Source organism: Canis lupus, chromosome 14, assembly GCF_048164855.1.
Source record: "Canis lupus baileyi chromosome 14, mCanLup2.hap1, whole genome shotgun sequence".
Classification (NCBI taxonomy): domain Eukaryota; kingdom Metazoa; phylum Chordata; class Mammalia; order Carnivora; family Canidae; genus Canis; species Canis lupus.
The window spans coordinates 9,390,408-9,412,608 of NC_132851.1; the positions used below are offsets into that span (position 1 = coordinate 9,390,408).

A 22,201-nucleotide genomic window follows, 5' to 3' on the forward strand; every position below is an offset into this window, starting at 1 on the left:
CCAAACAGGTGGCTGCATCCAACATATTGTTGATTGTTTTAGCCTACCTCACATATATGTAAAAGCTTCATTAATTTTTATTAAATTTTTGTCTGTAATAACTGGATTTAAACCTTTAAAAATTCTACAAATGGTTTAGATGTTATTCTAGAAGGCTGATAGAGAATACTCAGAAAAATATATATGTGCATGTAATTAATAAAGTTGTTCCAAGCAAAAATTTAATGAAAGAATTCTTAAACCTTTCCCATTTTTCCTGATATGCTTAGACATAATATCATTTCTTAACTTGGGTGCTACTTCATGAGTCTTTTTATTACCTGGCACTTTACCTTTGGAAGAAAATAAGTTACTTATGAGAATTCATCTAAATGACTGTCAGTAAATTAAGTTTTATTCTGTATTACTTGTCAGAAGTTTGAAGGTAAACATTAATTAAAATAAATTATATAAGTATGGTGTTTGAGAATTACAAGAATTCTGTATTTCATTTCTAGGTTCTGTACTTTTAAAAGAAAAGAGAAGGCATCGATTACATAAGTTCCTATGTCTCAGAGTTGGAAAACCAATGAGGAAAACATTTGTATCTCAAGCAAGTGCGACAATGCAACAGTATGCGCAGAGAGATAAGAAACATGAATATTGGTTTGCTGTACCACAAGAAAGGTAAAAAACAAAGACTCAAAAACATTGAGATTCCTTGAATTAAAACTATCTTAGATGTCACTTAACACCAGTGGAAAAGTACTTTTAAAAAATGGTTTATGATTAAAACTTAACATTAAATCTTTTTAAAATTACCTTTTTAATGATTTATTTATTTGAGAGGGAGAGAGAGAGTGTGTGTACATGGACTTGCACACGATTTGGAGAAGGGGCAGAGGGAGAGAATCTTCAAGGAGATTCTGCCAAGCATGGAGTCCAACTTGGGCTGGATCTCACAACCCATGAAATGATGGCCTCAGTCAAAACAGAGCCAATTGCTTAACTGACTGAACCACAGGATCCCTTAAAATTATTGAGCTCTTATTTTGTACTTTTTAATTTACCCCATTTTAAATTTTGTTTGTGATTTAATGCAAAAAAAAAGTGAGTATCTTCCTAGTTTTAGTGGTAAAGAAACCTAGTTAAAATGTCTCAGAGAGGGAGGCAAACCATAAGAGACTCTTAACTATAGAGAACAAACTGAACAGTTGCTGGAGGCAGGAAGGTCAGTAGGGGATGAGCTAAATGAGTGAAGAGTATTAGGGAGGGCACTTATTGTGAAGAGCACTGAGCACTGTATCTAAGTGATGAATCACTGAAATTCTACACCTGAAACTAATATTACACGATGTGTTAACAAGAATTTAAATAAAAACTTAAAAAAAGTCTTAGAGCAAGAAGGTTCATCAAAATATTAAACAGTATGACCCCTGCCTCAAGGCAGGTAATAATATAATCCCTTTTTATAATTTAATTATCCCTGCTAATTAATAGCCAAGGAAACATAGATATTTTCACTATAGTAAACAAAATTGAAAATGGGATCCAGAGACTTGAAAGATTAGACCATTTATCCCTGAACCAGTAATACATTGTGTATTCCTGGTATCATTAAAAGTTAAACACATGAAATTTCTGTAAACTTGGAAAAGTTCTGTATAATGTCCAGGTTTTAAAATAGGCAGTTAGTAAATTGTTTACTTGTATTTTAGATAATTAGGTCATCGTTTGAATGAGGTCACAATTGCTGGTTCAGTTTCCTTTCCTATCACTAGTTTCTTTAAGGATAAAAAGAAAAATTTTACCTTGTATAGCATCTGAGTTTACTCAAAAGCATGCCAAGAAAAATCTAAATAGTTTCTCAGAACAACTTGACAGAACACAGCCAACTAGATTTAAGTTAATTTCTTCCTGCCATTCAGCTTCATTATCTTTTTAAATAAAGCATAGTATATGTTCTATGTATTTTAAGTCTTCTAGTTTTTTGAAGATACATAACAAATATCATTTTGTAGTTATAGCTAGGAGCACAGAATAGTAGGTCTGTTATTAACAGTCACTTGTTCTAACAGGACAGACCACTTGTATGCCTTCTTCATTCAGTGGAGTCCAGAAATATATGCAGATGACACTGGTGAATATACCAGAGAACCTGGATTCATAGTAGTGAAGAAGATTGAAGAATCTGAAACAAATGAGGATTCTACTAATGAAGCAGCAGCCAGAGAATGGGAGGTAAGGAGAAATATGTGAAGATTTCATTGATCTTTTTGCTTTTTGTGAATTTATAGCTTTACGGTAGTACAGGCAAAGTACAAGTGATCTTTGTACCAAAGAGTGATTTTTTAAGGGTTTACCATCCATGTATATATGTTTACTGAATGAATCTGATTAGTAACCTGGATTTTTTTGCTTTAAAATATTAAAGAAGCAACTGATTGGCAGTAAAATGACTTTTATTGAGTGCCTTTTAGAATATTAATTGCTATTTTACTAAGTTATATAAAACATTTCTTATCTGATTCATTTTAATATCACTTCCTGCATGGAGGAAGTGCACCAGTCATTTAACACGTTCATGTCAATTAGCACTCCTTTCTAAGTCCATACTCAAGCATTATTTTGAAATGAATTTACAATAATGCTAGGGAAGCTGATGCTAATTTTACAAAATGTCAAATTTAATATGCTCAAATATATTGAACTTCTTTAAATGGACAGAATAACAGTAATTAACTTTCTGTAACCTCTTAAAGATATGTCTTTTAATATTACATAATCATGTTTTTTATATGCTTTGTCTTATTGCATTGATAGAGTAACAAAATCTAGTTTTTCTGTTGTGGTTGCCTGGATTAATATCTTCTTGATGCATTAGAAAATATAGAGCAGATGCTAAAATGTGATATTAAACAGAATTCAATTTTGTTAATCACTTGGTGTTAATGTTTGTGGTTGTATATGTGATATGTATTTATTGTACATGTACTCAACATGTATAATGATTGGAGGTATACATGGCATGTCTTTCAACCTGATTTTGAATTGTTTAAGTTCATTCTGTGTAGTATATACAGCATCAGTTTCTACTGTAACTCTAATACAATGGAGGGAAAGAGGTAACATATATTGAACATTTATTTTGGGTTCTCTTAATACTTAAACCAGCATTATTAACTTCATACCAGCTTTATTCGCAATAGGTCCCAAACTGGAAACAACCTGAATTCCTATCAGGAGAAGAATGGATAAATAAATTCGAGAATATTTCATAGAATTCCATATAACTTAGTGATAAAAAAGGTCTACTTGGACAGGCAACATATGGATGAATCTCATAGATAATGTGTTTAATTAAACCAAGCCAGGTGTAAAAGAGTATATGCGGTGTAATTCCATTTACATGAAGTTCAGTGGGTCAAAACTAATCAAAATTCTATCAGACCACCTGTTTCTGAGGGGGATCGCTAGGGACAGGAGAGAACTTTATAGAATACTGGAGATATTCTGTATTTTACAGGTGACAGTTAGTTACATGGGTGTTGACATATATAAAATCTCTGTGTATTTAAAATTAGCTTTAGGAGGCTTTTAAGATAGCTCAGATGATCCAAGATGGATACTTGCACTGCGGTACTATAGAAGGTGATGAAGTTTTTTAAACAGTTATCAGCTAGCTATTAAGACAGGATTTAATGACAGCTAGATAACTGAAATTTCTAATTTGGGTGACAAGGTGGGTTGCAATAATTTCAGTCAAGTAAGGGACCTTTCTCCATTGGGGCTGCACTTAACCTTGGAAATAATAGACTATCACTACTGATTGATTACTATTTCGATTCAAAGGAACTGCCTCAGTTCTTATGGCAGATTCTATAGGGTATAATTTCTGAAGAAAAAATAAATCTCTCCTCACCTGTTTTCAACCAGAATTCGAATAAAAAGGAAATGGAAGAGAAAATAATTTTAGAAACTTTTTGCTGCATTTTCTAGGAAAACAGTGGTGTACTGTCTAATAAGGTAGCCACATCTTTATTATGTAGCTACTGAGTCCCTGAAATGTGGCTAGTGCAACTAAGGAATTGAATTTTTAAGTTTACTGACTTCCAGTTAAATTTTAAAATGGATACTTGAATCAGTTATTGGATAAGTTTTTTATGTGCTTAGAACAATTAGGATATATGAATTTACTTTTTCAACTGTCAGTTTTAATCTAAATCTAAACAGCATCAGGTATTTCCTGTGAAAATTTAATGTCTGAATTGAGAGATGCTGTAGTGTAAATATATTAATTCTTATACAATAGCTACTACTTGCAAGTAGCAATTTAGCACTTTTGAAATGTGGCTAGTCTGAATTGAGATGTTCTATAAATACAAAATATACACTGGATTTTAAAGATTTAGAATTAAAAGTGTAAAATATTGGGCAGCCCTGGTGGCTCAGCGGTTTAGAGCCGCCTTCGGCCCTGGGTGTGATCCTAGAGACTCAAGGTTGAGTTCCCATGTCGGACTCCCTGCATGAAGCTTGCTTCTCCCTCTGCCTGTGTCTATGCCTCTATCTCTTTCTCTCTGTCTCTTGTGAATAAATAAGATCTTTTAAAAAAAATAAAAGTATAAAATATCAACTTTTATAATGCTTAATGACAGTATTTTAGATATATTGAATTAAATAAAAATCAAAATTAATTTAACTAGGTTTCTTTTTCTTTTTTAATGTAGTTGCTAGAAAATTTATAATTGTAATATGTATTGCATATTGCATTTCTCTTGTACCATGCTGGTCTAGTGCCTGATGGTTACTAGGTGCCTAAATGAAAAGCATATCCTTTTTTCATCCAAAGTCCATTGTTTACATTAGGGTTTACTCTTGGTGAACAAATATATAATGACATAGAAAGTATTTTAAATGTTACATGTTTTTAAAATGGAAAGTTTTTTGAGTACTTAGGTAAAATTACTTCAAAATGTGAAATGCTGTTTTGGGGCCTTTTTTCTACATAGAGGTGGAAAATAGGTGAGTTAGAATACAGGATGAACTTATTATGGCTGCCAACTTGGACATCAGTCTGTTTGATTAAAACTAGGTGCTCTACTCACTCTTATTCTGCCTCAGTGATACTTAGAAGATTAGTATCCCTAACTGCTGCCAAGCAGAAATATATTGCTAACCAGAAATTTATACATTGGGAAAACTTTCACATATAATTAATTTATTCTGCTCTAGCTTCTCCTGTCCCTCTCCCAATGTAAGTGCCAGAGGGCAGGATTTTGTCAGTTTCATATATGACTATATCCTCAGCTAAGAACAATGGAAGGATATAATTCATTCTCAACAAATATTACATTACTATTATTAAATGGTTAAATTTGGGCAAATATTAAAATAGGATATACAAGTTTTACTCATCTTCCAAGATGGCCTACATCCTAAAATAAATTTTAATGTCAGTTATAGTAAATATTTTGTCATAAATTTATAAACTCTGGAAGTTGGAATTAACTGGCAGTTCAGCCTCTCATTTTTTTACGCTATTCTTGGGTCTGCTTTAACATAATTCAGTAATAGAGTTTATTACCTCAAAGGACAGTACTTTTCATTTTAGGACAACTCTGTTAGAAACTTTTTTTCGTACAGTTTAAAGAACATAGGTTTGTAAGTTTAGTCTGTCTTTGTTCTACCTTTTGATGTACATCAGCAACAAAAGTTTTCTATATACTGTGATAATGATAATCTGAAAGTATTTATTCCTTTTTAATCTTCTTCTAAGGTTAGTTTATCTAGTACTTCCCCCATTTATTAACTCTTTGTAGATTCAACACTGTCTTCATCATTACTCTCAAGGGTGTTAAAACTTAATTCAAACTATAGCACCCCAAATTACTAAAATATGCACTTGAAATAGCAAGAAAGATTCTATAATATTTGAAACAATTTCAATTATAACCTATGCAAATTGAAAGTCTTACTGAAGATGATTAGAAAATACTGGAATTTAAAAATTAGAAATGATGAGAAAAGGAAGGAGTAAAGAAGTACACTTAGAGATTTGTATAGTGAATTCCAGAGAGAGTTGAGAGCAGCAGAAACCTATATTCATTGAGAGCAGTTAGCCTGATTTTTAAAGTTGTCAGGAATAAGAGCCTCTATTCTAAGATTCCTGATTATTGAAAGAATCTAAGAAGTCTGAGAAACTATGCATATAGCTCAAGGTGTGTAGGAGATTGATATCCTTTACCATATATTCTTTATTGTTCTAGTTCAGTCAGTATTGTTAGCATAAAAACATTGGCTTATATCAAGTTTATTTTTTCCAGCCATAGTATCTTAAGTTCCTTAATTATGAGTCCTTCTGCTATTGGGAGTTTAATAATAACCTTATGTTGCAACTGGAAAGGAACTACTGTAAATTCTTTTCCTCTAGTTTCTACTACTGTCACCAGTAGTAGAAACTTCTGCTTCTTACTGGTGACAGTAGTAGAAGTAGAGCATGTATACTGAGGATAGTATCTTTTGTGGGGCTTTGCAGTTTGGTGAAAAATGTTACTTTTGGGTTTTGTTGGAGAGTGTTTTTATAGATTTTCACTGACAAGGGAAGTATTTTAGTGGCCTTTCAAGAATGTGTAGGAAGATCTTGAGATAAAAGTGGGGAAAGATGCCTATTGACATCATTTCCTGATGATAATGCTATGATTTGATAAACATACAAAAATAGAGATAAGTAGTATTAATTTGCATATATCATCACTCAGCTTTATCAGCTTATTCCATCTATAAACCTTCCTTCTCCTCAGTTCACATTTCTTCAAATGTCATAATTATGTTTAAAATATATGTAAGCTGGGGGCACCTGGGTGGCTTAGTGGTTGAGCATCTGCCTTTGACTCCGGGTTGTGATCCCGGAGCCTGTGTGTGTGTGTGTGTGTGTGTGTGTGTGTGTGTACATTATATATAATAAGAATAAATTTTTACAACTTGTTATTTGAATCCGGATCCAGCTAAGCTCCAAATGTTTCAGTTAGCTAAAATGTCTCTTAAGTCTGTAAATGTAGGTTCTCTGTCCATTTTTTTTGCTGTGCTTTGCTTTTTTCCTTGTAATTTTCATTTTTAAGAAATTATATTTTTTTCTAGAATGTCATACAGTCTGAATTTTGCTGACCATATCCCCAGAGTCATTAACATGTTCTTCTGCCTTAGATCTAGAGTAACCCATCTAATTATAGACTGTTATCTTTATTCTATAGATAATTTCTCTAAGCTTGCTTCTTATTTGGCTAAAATCCTCATAGTAACACGTCATAATAGTTAATCTGTAATTCATTCAGTTGTCCTTTTCTCCACACCAGGTTCTCAATCTTGGCAGAACCTTTGAGTCCTTTGGGAGAGCTTTCAAAAAGCATTGCCTCAGGGTCACCTCAGACCAAATAAAAATCAGTATTCTGTAAAGCTCTTCACATGATGATATTGTACATGATGAAAACTGTGCTACTCCATGTCATCACTTCAGGTGTTATGTTAAATATTGCTAAATCCTAAGCTGGGAGATTTTTTCAGACTGTATTAATCATAACATAGTTTAATTTTCAAGGCCCTGTCATGCAAGTTAGGTTGCATAAAATATTTTTTAAGATATTCCTATTCTGTGTTTTGCATCTGCACACCAAAAACTTAAATTTGGTTCAGTGTGGAGAAAGGTTTCCTTAATCATTATATGCCTTGATTTTTAAAAGCACAGCTTTTTGTTTGTGTGTGTGTTTCTTATCAATAACAGCCAGGCCGAATTACTTCAGGCATAGATCCCTAACACACCAAAGGATTTTTATCACATTGTGTGCTCAGAGGCACTACAAGGAGAGGGAAACCAAGAAACATACCACTCTGTAGGTCATTGATCTGCACCTCTTGAATTTGTCCATCAAATGCTCTTTAAATGATGTACTTGACAAGTACACAAGAGTCTAGTAGCATAGTCTAACACAGCAGCCACAATATCTTAAAGTATCTTTGAAGCCTGTTTTATCTCTAAGATTCATATGAATTTTGCATTCATCTTTTTATCTGCTGTAATACAAAAATAATTTTAAAAATTTCTTATGAAGCAGAAGTGAAACTATAGTAATACAAAAGTCAAATTTCTCCTGTCAGCAGGTGCCACGTGGCTTAATGGCTGACCCCTTAGGCTCTATCACCCACAGCTTCACATGCCAACCCGAGAGTCTCTAAAAGTCTCTAATAGCCTATTAGTCTTATAGTCTCCTGTAGTCTTGGAGACTCTATTTGAATCCTCTGAAAGTATGTTTGGGTTTCAAAGTGTCACATGTTTTGGACATGCCAGTCTTGCTGCTAAATGATTCAGGCCTCAGAAATGTAGCTCTTTAAGCTACAATTGCTTGTGCCACTTCCTTTCAGTTGACTTGCACTCCTTTTGGGATAAGAACTGGCAGAAAAAGTTTTCCATTTTTTCATCTTTAAAGTTAATTTTATCCCACTTACAGTTCAATATCTTTCAGACTCCAAACCTACTAATTAAGACATGCAGTGCCCCTGGGATGAGAAAACAATTAAGCAATTGACTTCATTAAATTAGCTTTCATTGATTTATTTAGAAGTTTACCTCCCAGGTTTATACTTTTTTATTAAACTTTAAAATAGGAGTTTACTAGTACTAAGTGCCAGTAGATTATATGGCATAATAGTATTTTTTATTCTTAAAAGTAATGATTAGTATTAGAAGCATTTCATACCAGTCTAGTCTTCACTTCTCTTGCCAAAATATTGATAAAAATGTATTTTGTTCAATTTTTGGTTTCTGAGATGATTTCAGTTCTTTGGTGAATATTTTATTTCTTATGCTATCTGATAATGAGTATTCTAATATTTGTTCTATTAAACAGAAAGGTTTATTTTTAATTAAGGCATAAGTAGTGCCAAAATTAAAATCGAGGTGATACATAGAACAAAATTTCTTATTACTTCTCAGCGTAGCTGGCAAAATCCATACAGAATTGTTTTTGTTCAAAATGAAATTATTCTATGTCTAAGTCACTAAATAGAGCAGCTGTGTATATTAAAGGCAATTAAAGAAAAATATACTTTTTTACATTGATAAGATCATATAATATTACAAACCAAAACTCCAAAACTAATTTAATGAATCATTAAATTAAAATTATCAAATATTTTAATAATAATTATTTGATAATTTTAATTATTGACAAAAGGGTAGAAATCAAAAGCATTAAAAACAATTAGAATTTGGGGGACTGTCAATGTATCTGTTGCAGACACTTGCAGATTTCTTAAGTTTTTAAGCGTTACTTTCTAAATATTAAAGCAATTAGAATTCATGAGTTAATACAAGTTGTCTTAATATTTCCATATTAAATATTTATTATTTTAAAGATTTTATTTATTTATTTATGAGAGACATAGAGAGAGAGAGGCAAAGACACATAGGAGAGGGAGAGGCAGGCTTCACATAGGGAGCCCGATGCAGGACTTGATCCCGGAACTCCAGGATCAGGCCTGAGCCAAAGGCAGATGCCCAACCGCTGAGCCACCCAGGCATCCCTCTATATTAAGTATTTTTAAAATCACTTTATTGAGGTAGGGTTGACATACAAAAATCTCTGCATATTTATATGTACAGCTTGATAAGTCTGGAGTCAAGTATACATCCATGAAACCATCATCACAGTTATAAATACATCCATCATCTCCAAGAATTTCTTCCTACTCTCATTATTACTATTATTATTTTGTAATAAGAATACAACATAAAATATATCCTCTTAGCAAATTCTCAAATATAACAATACTGTATTATTATAGGTAGTGTGCTATACAGTAGATCCCCAGTTCTAGACTGTTCATAAGTTTTCTCATATTAGCATTGGGCACTCATTAATCATGCCTAATGTCTGTTTTGACTAATGAAAATGTTAGCTTAGGATGTTATCTACCTCAGGAAAATTTTGAACTAATGTTTTGCTTTTTGTTAATACTCTCCCTTGGTAATTGGCCAGAAGTTACAGGCTATCATATTTCTATTAAAAAATCCAAAATGTTATTTAGTATTGATTGTGAGAAGAGACAGGATGGATAAATGACAGATTAATTTATTTTTTAACAACACAAAAATCAATTGTATTTCTATAAACCAGCAGTGAACAACTAATTTATGATTTTAAACATTAAAATTGCTTCTAAAATATTACCTTAAATATTGAATAGGGTGAATTTTATATATTTGCCCCTGATAGACCACTCCCAACACAGAAGAAATCTCATAATTTCAACACCAATAAAGTAAGTAGAGGAAACGAGATTGTTGAGTATCTGAATCATGAGAACGTTTGAATTATGAATGAATTATGATCTACCTTTAAACTGGTTATGTTTTTAAAAGTGCTTCATTTTATAGTCTTGTTATTTTACACTAATGGTAAATTGGTATCTCTTTCAAGCTCTGGGATAACTAGAAATATTTAAATGATCTAATATATTTTCTAAACACAATGAAAAAAAGGCAAGAAAGATTTACTGAACTCATTTTTTATGTCTGCTAGATATTGTGTTTATTAATTAGGAAGCATTTGGCTTCAAGAAACAGAAAACCAGGCTTAAATAGCTTAAATCAGTTGTTTTCTTAATTGAGATATAATTGATATATAGCATATCAGTTTCAGATATTCAACATGAAGATCTGATAATTTGTATATATTACAAATGATCACCACAGCAGGTTTCAAGTATTTGTCACGTGTATATTGTTAATTTTTTTTCTTGTGATTAGGACTTCAAGATATAGTTTCTTAGCAACTTTCAAATATCCAATACAGTGTTAACTATTATCACCATGTATGTTACATCCTCATGACATATTTTAGAATTGAAAATGTATACCTTTTGTCACCCTCACCCCCCTTCACCCATTTTGCCTACCTCCAGCTCCTTGCCTCTGGCAACCACCAGTCTATTTATCTGTGAGCTTGGGTTTTGTTGTTTTAAATTCCACATGTGAGATCATAAAGTACCTGTCTTTGTCTTAATTCACTGAGCATAATGCTCTCAAGGTCCATCTATATTGTTGTAAATGGCAAGATTGCATTCTTTTTATGGCTGGATAGTATTCCAGTGTGTGTGTGTGTGTGTGTGTGTACACATGTGTACCATTTCATCTTTATTTATTCATCAATTAATGGGCACTTAGGTTGTTTCAATTGGTTGTTGTAAATAATGCTGCAATAAACACAGGTACATATATATTTTTGAATTTGTTTTTGTTTTCTTTGTATAAATATGTGTAATGTGTAGTAAGATGAATGTGGGGATAATTACAGTGTGCATATGGGGGACTGTGGGAAAGAGATCTTAGGGTAAGAGTGGTGGGGCTGGTTGGGGAGATGGGAGACCTGAGTGGGAGGTAGGTTATTTAGTGTGGAGTCTGCTGCATGCTTTGTGTGTACATTTTGGAATGTGGAGGAAGCTGTGGAGCTGTGGGTGTGGTTCAGTGTGTGTGTGTGTGTGTGTGTGTGTGTATACTATAAAGGTGGTATGTGTGTGAAGGGTGGTGTCATGTATACACAGCTTTGTGTGAACACACAACAAGATAAAGGAGGAAGAGCTGGTTTAAAATATGGAGATGGGACGCCTGGGTAGCTCAGCAGTTGAGCATCTGCCTTCAGCTCAGGTCGTGATTCTGCAGTCCTGGGATCGAGTCCCACATCGGGCTCCCTGCGAGAAGCCTGCTTCTAACTCTCTGCCTGTGTCTCTGCCTCTCTCTCTCTGTGTCTCTCATGAATAAATAAAATCTTTAAAAATAAAATAAAATGAAATACGGAGAAATATTCAGGCATACTATTATATGCATTGATATTCTACTTAAAATTGAGCTCTAGGAAGTTTTAATTTATAGCCGTAATATTTAATCTTAAATATTCACTTATTTGGTTATGTTCAGCATACCACTGATTAGTGAAGTATATGTTGGTATAATAAATATAAGTAGTTTTTTCAAGAAGGATGCCTGGATGGCTCAGTGGCTGAGCATCTGCCTTCGGCCTGGGCACGATACCGGGGTCCTAGGATCAAGTCCTACATCGGGCTCCCCACAGGGAACCTGCTTCTTCCTCTGCCTCTGTCTCTGCCTGTCTCTGTATTTCATAAATAAAATCTTTTATTTATATAAATAAAGTACCTTTTCAAGAAATTAGCTATTAGAAAATGCAGTTTTAAAATGGACTGTATAGGGGCACCTGGGTGGCTCAGTCAGTTCGGTATCTGCCATTGGTTGCAGTCATGATCTCAGTCAGGGTACTAGGATCAAATCAAGCCCCATATAGGGCTCCCTGCTCATCAGGGAGTCTGCTTCTCTTCTGCCCCTCCTCCTGCTCATGTGCTCTCTCTCTATCTCAAATAAAATCTATAAAAAAGCAAAAATGGACTGTATAAACAGGTAAAGGAATTTTCAGGTCACTTAAATATTTGTGTAGGATTTATTTGTAGTGAATTGGCTTTATTTTTACATAGGCTTTCTATGAAATTTGAGAGTTGGAGGTACTCAAAGAATCGTTTAAAAAATGGTCACATAAAGATGACATTTTATTGGATTTTTAGATTTAAGTAAAGAATAGATGTATGACTGACTGCATGAGCCAAAACAACAAAATATTAGTGGAAATCATTTATGCACTCTAGGAGGGAGTCTGGAAACTGCACTTAGTACTTTTTTATGATAGATATTTTTAGTGTATTTCTTACTATACTAGTGTTTGCAAATACATGCTCTGTGTCTTTAAACTTTTGAGCCCTTTTTTGCACATTTGGGTACAGTGCAACCAAACTTAAACATGGGAAACCTTCTCTTCCCTCCCTGGTTTTACAGTCTCCACTCAGAACTATCTTTGCAATGGATACTACTTAGCGATTAGCTCTGTGTCTTGTCAATCAAATCTTTGTCCCTAGCAAACTGTTTTGTCACTGTAGTAGAGCTCCTGTGCTGAAAATTTATCTTTAACAGAGGAAGAATGCTTTTTAAAACAGTCCTTATGAGATTTAATTTAACTTAATTTGCTCTGGAAAGGAAATGTCTCGTCTCTGGTATGGAAAAAAAGGGAGAAGACATCAACCAATTAATCATAAATATACTCTGGTAAATCTTAGTCAATGATTTCAATTTCTCTGTTTACTAGTCTTTATGATGACATGATGCAAAAATATACAATTCCTGAAAGTTTAAGCAGAGAGAATATTTGTAGAATACAAAGTTGTATGATTACAGAGAAGTGTGAAGTACTTTATTTCTGCTAATCCTAAATATCTTCAAAAAAGGAAATGAATAAACTGTAATTTTGTTTTGTAAAAGTGTATTGACTTTCCTAGTTTACAGTAATAGGAAATTATTAAATCTTTATTACTACCTAAATTTTTAATTTTAGTTGTTGTAGGAAAATATTCAGAATTTTTTTCTTAAGAAATTGAGTAGAACAATCAGAGTGAATTAACTTTAATTTTTGACTGGATCCCAGACTAGGGACATTTATAATATTGTGTATTAAGACAATTATTTTAGTTATCTTGAGAAAAGTCTCCTTTAAACTATTCTAAAATTTTCCAGCGGTGCTACCTAATACAAAACTTTTAAAAGATACTCACTCTAGCCAGGAAAAATCTCAGCCTTACTATTTTGAGAATCCTGTTATTTTTTAGTAAAAATATGTGTGCATTATTTGTTAGAAAATATACTGCCAGTTCTTTCTGTGGTAATTCAAGATTATAACTTGCCTTATGAATATTATTTTTACTGTAATTGTGGATGATTTAAATAAAGCTAGACACATACTTAAAACCAAAAATGACTTTGGAAGATGCCCCCCATAGCAGCTTACTACTCATAAATGTTAAGCACAAAAAAAATACTAAAATTATTTCAACTAGTGTTAGTTTTTGTCAGGCTTGAGTTGTTATGTCTTTTTATGTTTAAGTTGAATAATTTCAATTTTTTGTTCATGTTATATATCAGCACAGATGTAGGCATCTGAAGTGAACACAGCTTTCTTTTTAAAACCAACAACAGTGAAACATTCATGTATTTTTTTATTTGCAGCTCAAATAACTGCTTGGCATTAGTTTGCTAAGACTTTAATACAGTTTAATCTGTTATAAATACAGACAAAATTGTGCATGTTTTGAATTTTATAGATCATCATAATGTGCATCACAAACTTACCACACTCAACATTTCCTGTTTTTAACCTTATAGGAAGCTGTTGTGTGATCTTGTCAGATATGAAAGCATGCCTCTCACTGGTCTTCAGCTTGGCTCATGCATATAGCTTATGTATTATTTCATTTAACCTTCACAGTAACCTTGCAGAATCAGCATTACTCCCCATTTTAAAGATGAGGAAACAGGTATGAAGTAATTACTGAACCAAGCTGTTATGGAGCACAGAGACAGCTTTATTATCCCATTCTTTACCTAACCAGGATGTATTTGAGAGATTTTTAAAAATGGGACAGTACAGTATGTTGTGTTCTGATGTGTAGACAAATTCAGGTTCTGGTTTTCTAGCTGTTTTCCTTGCCTTAGAATAGATACCCTAGAAGCTATAAGGCAGGAGAAAAACTTAAGAAAATAAGATTTAAAAGATTAGCAATTCTTGTTTTGTAGATTGAGATTTCCTATAAGATTTTGCCTGAAAAATCTCGTGCTTTAAAATCAAAAATAGAAAATGATTCTTCTAGGGACACCTGGGTGGCTCAGTGGTTGAGCATCTGCTTTTGACTTAGGACGGGATCCCAGAGTCCAGGGATCAAGTCCCACATTGGGCTCCCTGCATGGAGCCTGCTTCTCCCTCTGCCTGTCTCCCCCTCTCTCTCTTTCTCTCTCTCTCTCTCTCTCTCTCTCTCTCTCTGTCTCATGAATAAATAAATAAAATCTTTTTAAAAAATAAAATGATTCGGGATCCCTGGGTGGCGCAGCAGTTTGGCGCCTGCCTTTGGCCCGGGGCACGATCCTGGAGACCCAGGATCGAATCCCACGTCGGGCTCCCTGCATGGAGCCTGCTTCTCCCTCTACCTGTGTCTCTGCCTCTCTGTCTCTCTCTGTGTAACTATCATGAATAAATAAATAAAATCTTTAAAAAAAATAAAATAAAATAAAATAAAATAAAATGATTCTTATAGAATAACAAATATTTTATAGCTTTTCACAATTTGTCATGTCAACTGATTAGTAGAATGGTGTCTATAGATCTCACTGATAAACTGCCTTATAGCTGGTATTAATATGGCTATGTATTTATGTAAACCAGGACAGTTTTCTAAATGCTCATGTATATAGCATCATATTTTACCTCACAACTAACTCTGTGTGTTAATCAGATGTAGATTATTTTCATTTTTACAAATAAATTAATTTAAGACTTGGAGACATTAACTAATAACGAATAGGTAAAATATGTTCTAAAAGACATGAAATGAATGTAAACCTTTGCCATTTAGCTTCAGTGAGAACCATATTGATCAGGCATGCTTGTTAACTTTCCTGTCTTTATTTTTTTTAAGGCCAGTTTAGAGTTTATTCTGACACACAACCTAAACTTTAATTTCTAACTATTTATTTGAAGCTATTTATATATTTGATGTAACCATATGCTTTATCCTGCCTTTTAAATGTCAATAAATTGTAATTTGGTTGAGCGGTATAAGCCTGTTTTATAAGAAGAATTTAGGCTTAATCAGATTAAAGTCACAAATCATTAAATATAGCAACACTGTTTTATCTCTATCAATATTTCATTAAACTAGTCACCATTTTCTTTTCTATTTAAGCCCTCATATGTGACAAGATAATTTTTTATACGTAGGCTTTCATGTATGCAAACAAAGGAGAAAAATCCTGTCATAAATTATTTACATCTCTGCAAGAAATAAGTCCATAAGAAGAGCCACTTTAAACGTAAAAATCTTCATGACCTTGGTTCAAGATAATAATCAAGTTAATGAGAAAAATAATTAAGCTCTAACACTGTGTACTAAAAATAACATTGTATTATTCTAAACATTTAACATTTATTTAATCCTCATGGTGAAAATTGCTACTCTCCTCTCCATTTTCAGACACAAAAGCATATAGCTGTCTTACTACAGCCAGTATATGGTTTGAATCCAGGCATTCTGGCTTTAGCGTCTGCCCTTAAATTCTTTACACTTTCTTAAAATCTTCACAGCATAACCAGGGGAAAGGAATTAACATTTATTTTGTATATTTAATGTATCATTGTTTATTTTATATATGTCAGATATGTTATCATTACTCATAAAATACTTAAAGTATTATTTCTGTTTGAAAGACATAGAAATATAGAGATTAAATGCAGTTGCTCAAGTTCACAAAACCTAGTAAAAAGCAGAATTAGAATTATTTAAGGCAGAAGTCTGAACCCAAAGTCTGTATTCTTTCTGCTATACTGTGTTGCCTAGTACATATTCACAAGATGTTTATTAACTACTATATATACATCTTATTATATGTAAAACATCTGCTTTCTAGTTAACAACCTAATTGAAAAGATATATACATATATATTCAGTGTAGAATATTTTTTCTTTATTATTTGACTTAGTAGTTGAAAAGCATATGTAAGATAGGAGGCATAATAATAAAATGAATCTCTATGATCCCACTCCCCAACTTAAGAACTAGAGCATTACCAAAGCAGTTGTATGAGCCTATGTGTTCTCTCTGTCATCTCATGTTTTCCTCAAATTGGTAACCACCTCTCAGAATTTTGTGTTTGTTCTTCCTCTTCTTTTTTTTTTTAATTAATAGATTTTATATTTGGAACAATTTTAGGTTTACAAAAAAATTGAAAAGTACAGAGTTCCCATATACCCCTCCCCACACCAACACACACACACAGTACTCCTGTTATTCACATCTTGGTATGTATATTTGTTACAAATTATGAACTAATATTATATACATTATTATCATCCGAAGTCCATAGTTAGTTTACCTTAATGTCTATTCTTTGTGTTGTGCATTCTGTGTAATGACATATACCATTATAGGATGATACAGGATTGTTTCACTGCCCTATAAGTTCTCTATGCTTCCTCTAGTTATCCCTCTTTACCTGAATACCCAGTAACTGCTGATCTTTTTCGTTTCAGTAGTTTTGCCTTTTCCAGAGTGTCATATAGTTGCCATCACACAATATGTAGACTTTTCAGAATGGCTTTTTTCACTTAGTAAGATACATGTAATGTTCCTCGCTGTCTTTAGATAGCTTGATTGCTCATTTATTTTTAGTGCTGACTTAATATTCTGTTGTATCAATATACCAGTGTCTTGTATCTTTTCACCTATCAAAAGACATCCTAATTGCTTCCAATGTTTGATACTTCTAGTAAAAAGCTATTTTGGGGGTAGATTTTGTGTGAACATAAGTTTTCAACTCATTGGATAAATACCAAGGAGCATAATTGCTGGATTATATGAGTATGTTTAGTTTTGTAACAATCTACTAGACTTTTCCAAAGTGGCAGTACCATTTTGCACTGTACCAACAGTAAATGAGAATTCCTGTTGCTTTACATACTCCCCAGCATTTGACGTTGTCAGTACTTTGGATTTTAGCCATCCTAAATAGGTATGTAGTAGTATCTCATTATTTTAATTTGTATTTCCCTGATGACATATGATATTGAATTCCTCTTTGCCATCTATATGCCATCTGTCTTTGTGAAATGTCTGTTTGGATGTTTAGACCCTGAGTAGGGAAATATTTTATTTTTCTGTAAGAAATTGTAGAAAATTAGTATGATTTCTTCCTTAAATGTTTGATAGAATTTATCAGTGAATCCATTTGGATTCACTCCAGATGCTCCAGAGCTAGAGATCATCACTACTTTGAGTTTCTTCGTAAGTACAGAATCAGCTACCATAGTATATGCGTCGTTCCTTTGCAAAAGTCACTATAATAATAACGGCACAAATGGAAATCTGCCCAGTTTATCTCTTTTTTTAGTTCTTATGTCTTTCATAGCTTCCAACAAGGTTGCATAGCTTTTTTATAGAGTATCCTGATGTTTCCTGGTAACTAATTCATTTTAGTTGGCTAGAACTGGGCCTCATTCTTTCTATTTTAGAAGGTTAGTAATTATTAATTCAGTTTCTTTCATCAATATAGGCCTACTCAGTTGATCTATTTTTTTTCTTGTGTAAGTTTTGGTGGTTTGTATCTTTAAAGGATTTGGTTCATTTCATCTAGGTTATCAAAGTTTTGGGTATTGAGTCACTTATAATATTCCATTATTATTTTAATGTCAACGGGATCAACAGTGATAGCCCTTCTTCATTTCTGACATAATTCATTTCTTCTTTCTCTTTTTTAGTTAGCTTGGCTAGAGGTTTATCAATTTTATTTAACTTTTCAAAGAACTGACTTTGTTTCATTGATTTTTTTTTTCTGTTGATTTCCTGTTTCCAGTCTCATTGATTTCTGCTCTAACTTTTTTATTATTTATTTTTTTCTACTTAAGATTTAATGTGTTTTTTTCTAGTTTCCTAAGATGGAAGCTTAGATTATTAATTTTAGATATTTTCTTAATGTATGCATTTTATTTTATGAATTTTCTTCTAATTCCTATCTTCACTACATCCCAAAATTTTGATACTTTGGAGTGTTTTTTCCATCTAGCTCAAAACATTTCAAATTTCTCCCAAGACTTTCGTTTTGACTATGCATTAATTAGAAATGTGTTGTTGAAAAGTATTTGGGGGATTTTCCCACTATTTCTCTGTTACTAAATTTTAGTTCTGTCATGTTCTGAAAGCATATTTTTTATGATATCTATTTGTTAAGGTATGTTTTATGGACCAGAATGTGCAGTCTGTCTTAATGATGTTCCATGTGAGTTTGAGAAGAATGTGTGTTCTGTTGTCCTTAGATGAATAGTGTATACAAGTCAATTAGATCCAGTTAATTGAGGATGTTTCTCAGTTCAACTATAATCTTACTGATTTTCTGCCTGCTGAATTTGTGAATTACTGATAAAGGAGCTTTGAAATCTCCAGTTCTTAATAGTGGGTTTATATATTTCAAGATTACGTAATGAGTGTTCTTTCCCCCTGACATACTATGGAAAATATTAGATTATTCCCTTTTTATGAGATTCACTTCTTGTATTTATTGTTCCAAAAAGCCAAAGCAATAGTTTGAGTAGTTTACAGGTTTCTTTTTGACTAAAAGAACAGTGAGTATATCTGCCTTCTAATGAAAATCTATGAATCACCTGCAAATATACTTAAGAGGAAGTAATTTTAAATATAGATTTATTCAAATCAAAACTTTGATAATATGTTCTGTTTTCAGTTCATTCTGGATTACATCTCTTTTTCCTCTATTCTGTTTTTTGGCTAATTTATGATTCTTTATTTGCTTCTTTTATACCTTATTTATTACAGTTCCATGAAGTGTTATTTTGAAACCAGTAGTTTAGGGCAAAAAGAAGCGAAGTTTTAACATAATCCAGGTCTTATTTTGTAATAAAACGTTGTTGTGTATGTACAGAACAGAAGGTTATGTGATTTCAAGGATAATGTTGTGTGCCTTTTCATTAGCTACTACAACTTAGATTTTCTCCTCATTAAACATATTTTTAGGTACCAAGGTAAGTATAAATGGCATTGACTAGATATATTTGTCTTTCTACTCCATTTTCCTTTACTATGGAACAAAAGTAAGAAATAAGTAAGGGATAAAAATGGCATTTTCATAGTTATCCACCAGACTTTTCTTAGTTTGTCAGGAAGTTGGGGGGGATGGGAGATTTTGGTTTGTTTGTGGGGTAATTTCAGGGGGAAGTACTGGAACATCCTGGAAGGAGGACTGTTAGACTGTGGTGTTGGTCTTTATGAACATGTTTTTATTCATGGGTCTTAGAGAAACTGTGTGTTTTCTCTAGCTTTAGCTTTTGTTCTATATTGGTGGTTGTTGTTAGTTCTTTAAGTTTTTGTTCTATATTGGTTGTTGTTGTTAGTTCCTTTGTAATAAAGATGGGTGGATTTAATCCTGCCCATACATTTATTTTCTGTGAAAATAAATGCTTAGGGAATACTTTCTCTGTGTGAGAGTCCTTTGTCAGACTGAAAAGACTGGAGAGTAGCACTTAATTCTGTAGAGAGTAGGTCATAGTACTTACTTCTTACAGAGGGGATTTGGCAGTATGTGCAAAATACTTTATTCCTCAAGAAATGACTCTAGCAAGACAGTGAATATACTTTTAATTGAGGTCTTGGTTTCTTTGACTGTGCATCCTTAGTATTGGAAGTATGATGCAGGACATATTGTAGAGATATGTCCATTTTCTGAGGTTTAATCTTTTTGGGTAAGTAAATTCTGTACATATGATTTACCAAAGAGATAAAAACTAATTTAAGACTAATTCTAGTTCCATCATACATGCTTGGAATCTGTATCTCTTTATTCATTTAATTTGAGAAGATGACATATTATCTGTGTACTCATTTTTTCTGTATTAATGCACAGACCCTTTTGACAGTTTTTTTTTTTTTTTTTTTGTATCTACAACACAAGTAAATATTTAGGATTGAAGAAATGAGTTTATAAGTCCCAAAATACAGGCTTTTTACAAAAAGAGTGTGAATGAGAAAAGGTAGATTGTGACATTAAAGAAACTAAGATTTGACTAAATGTTATAAGCTTATACTTAGGATAGGCAGTTCATGGTTCCCTCACTGATAACTCCTACTCAGTGCTATTGATAGAGTTAGCTTGTAAGTAATTCCTTTTGTGAGCATAATTTAGTTTTACTTCCATCGAAGAATTGTGTTTATGTGGTAAAATGAGCTTTAAGAAATAAGTGTAAAACTAGTATTAACAGCCCAGGTGGCTCAGCCGTTTAACACCACCTTCAGCTCAGGGCGTGATCCTGGAGACCCAGGATCTAGTCCCACATCGGGCTCCCTTGCATGGAGCCTGCTTCTCCCTCTGCGGTGTCTCTGCTTCTCTCTCTCTCTCTCTCTGTCTCTCATGAGTAAATAAATAAAATCTTTAAAAATAATAATAATACTAAGATGCTATTGGCCCTTTAAAAAAATAGAATGCTGAGTAGTAGGAAAGTCATATAATTTGAAAACTCTTGGCTAGAAGACTTGATCAGTTTGAATACCACGGGAAAAGGGAAAATACAGCTGGCCATTTAATATTTTGTGGAGATTTCTTTTTCTGGTCACAAAAAACAAGGCCATGATTTTTTAACTTTTAGGACCTTATTTTTCTTTCATCTTTATTGAAAACTTTTTGTTTTTAATTGAAAGATCTTTAATATTTTTATCTAATCCTGAAATTTAATTGATTTCAGAAGAGTCATAATATACTAGATAGTTGAACTCTCAAAACTGAAATATTTTAATATCCATAAATAAATAAGGAAGGTCTTTGAACATTAAATCCCTTTAGTCCTTACGGTAAATTGGCGAAAAATGATTAGGTAAAAGTAATGTTAGTAATAGTAGCTATTATTTACTGTGTGCTGGACACTGTACTCAATCATTTATATGTGCATTTTATTTCATTTCATAAAAAATGTGCTCTTATTATTTCCTTTGTTTTATGAAGAAAAAGATAAAAAGGAGTCCAAACTCAGATCCATCTGATCCTCTAGAGCTTGAGATCATAACCATTTTACATTTCTTTGTAAGTCGGGAATCGACTATCATATTGCATACATACATTGTTGCTTTGTAAAATTCAATATTATGCTAAAACAGAAATCCAGTTTCTTTTTACTATTCTCATGTCTTTCACAGCTTTTAACAGGTTCACATAACTCTTCAGAATTTCCTTGATATTTACAAGTGGTTAATTTATTTTAGTTGGCTAGAACAAGAGCTTTTTAAAACCTAGGTTAGAAGTCAACTCTTTCTGAGCCAGTGATTCAACTGCATTAATCACAAAATGAATCTGCTTTGGCTCAGGAGAATCAGCACATATTAATGACACAACCAGAATTCACTTTTTTATGGTTTCTGTTTTAGGAATTAGATTATAATCTGAGAAGGTTGTAGTTGTTATATCAACCTAAGGAAACTTGTCTATTTTTGTGGACTTTTTGTAATAATGTTCCTCTGTTCTATATGGCTTGCAAATACATTATACAAGAGACTGGTCTAGGCAATTAT

At 32.7% G+C, this 22,201-nt stretch overlaps 1 protein-coding gene across 7 annotated transcripts in view; it reads left to right on the forward strand.

Moving 5' to 3' along the window:
• The window catches only part of OXR1 (oxidation resistance 1), a 280,364-nt gene that overhangs the window by 246,534 nt on the left and 11,629 nt on the right, over nucleotides 1–22,201 (forward strand). For 5 of the 7 annotated variants that reach the window (XM_072774210.1, XM_072774211.1, XM_072774212.1 and 2 more), the window contains 2 exons: nucleotides 498–666; nucleotides 2,058–2,220. In XM_072774210.1, the coding sequence (XP_072630311.1) occupies nucleotides 498–666; nucleotides 2,058–2,220 (332 nt within the window). Of the gene's footprint in view, nucleotides 1–497; nucleotides 667–2,057; nucleotides 2,221–12,933; nucleotides 13,139–22,201 lie in introns of those variants that run through there. The other 2 variants (XM_072774214.1, XM_072774215.1) reach the window with 2 other exon arrangements.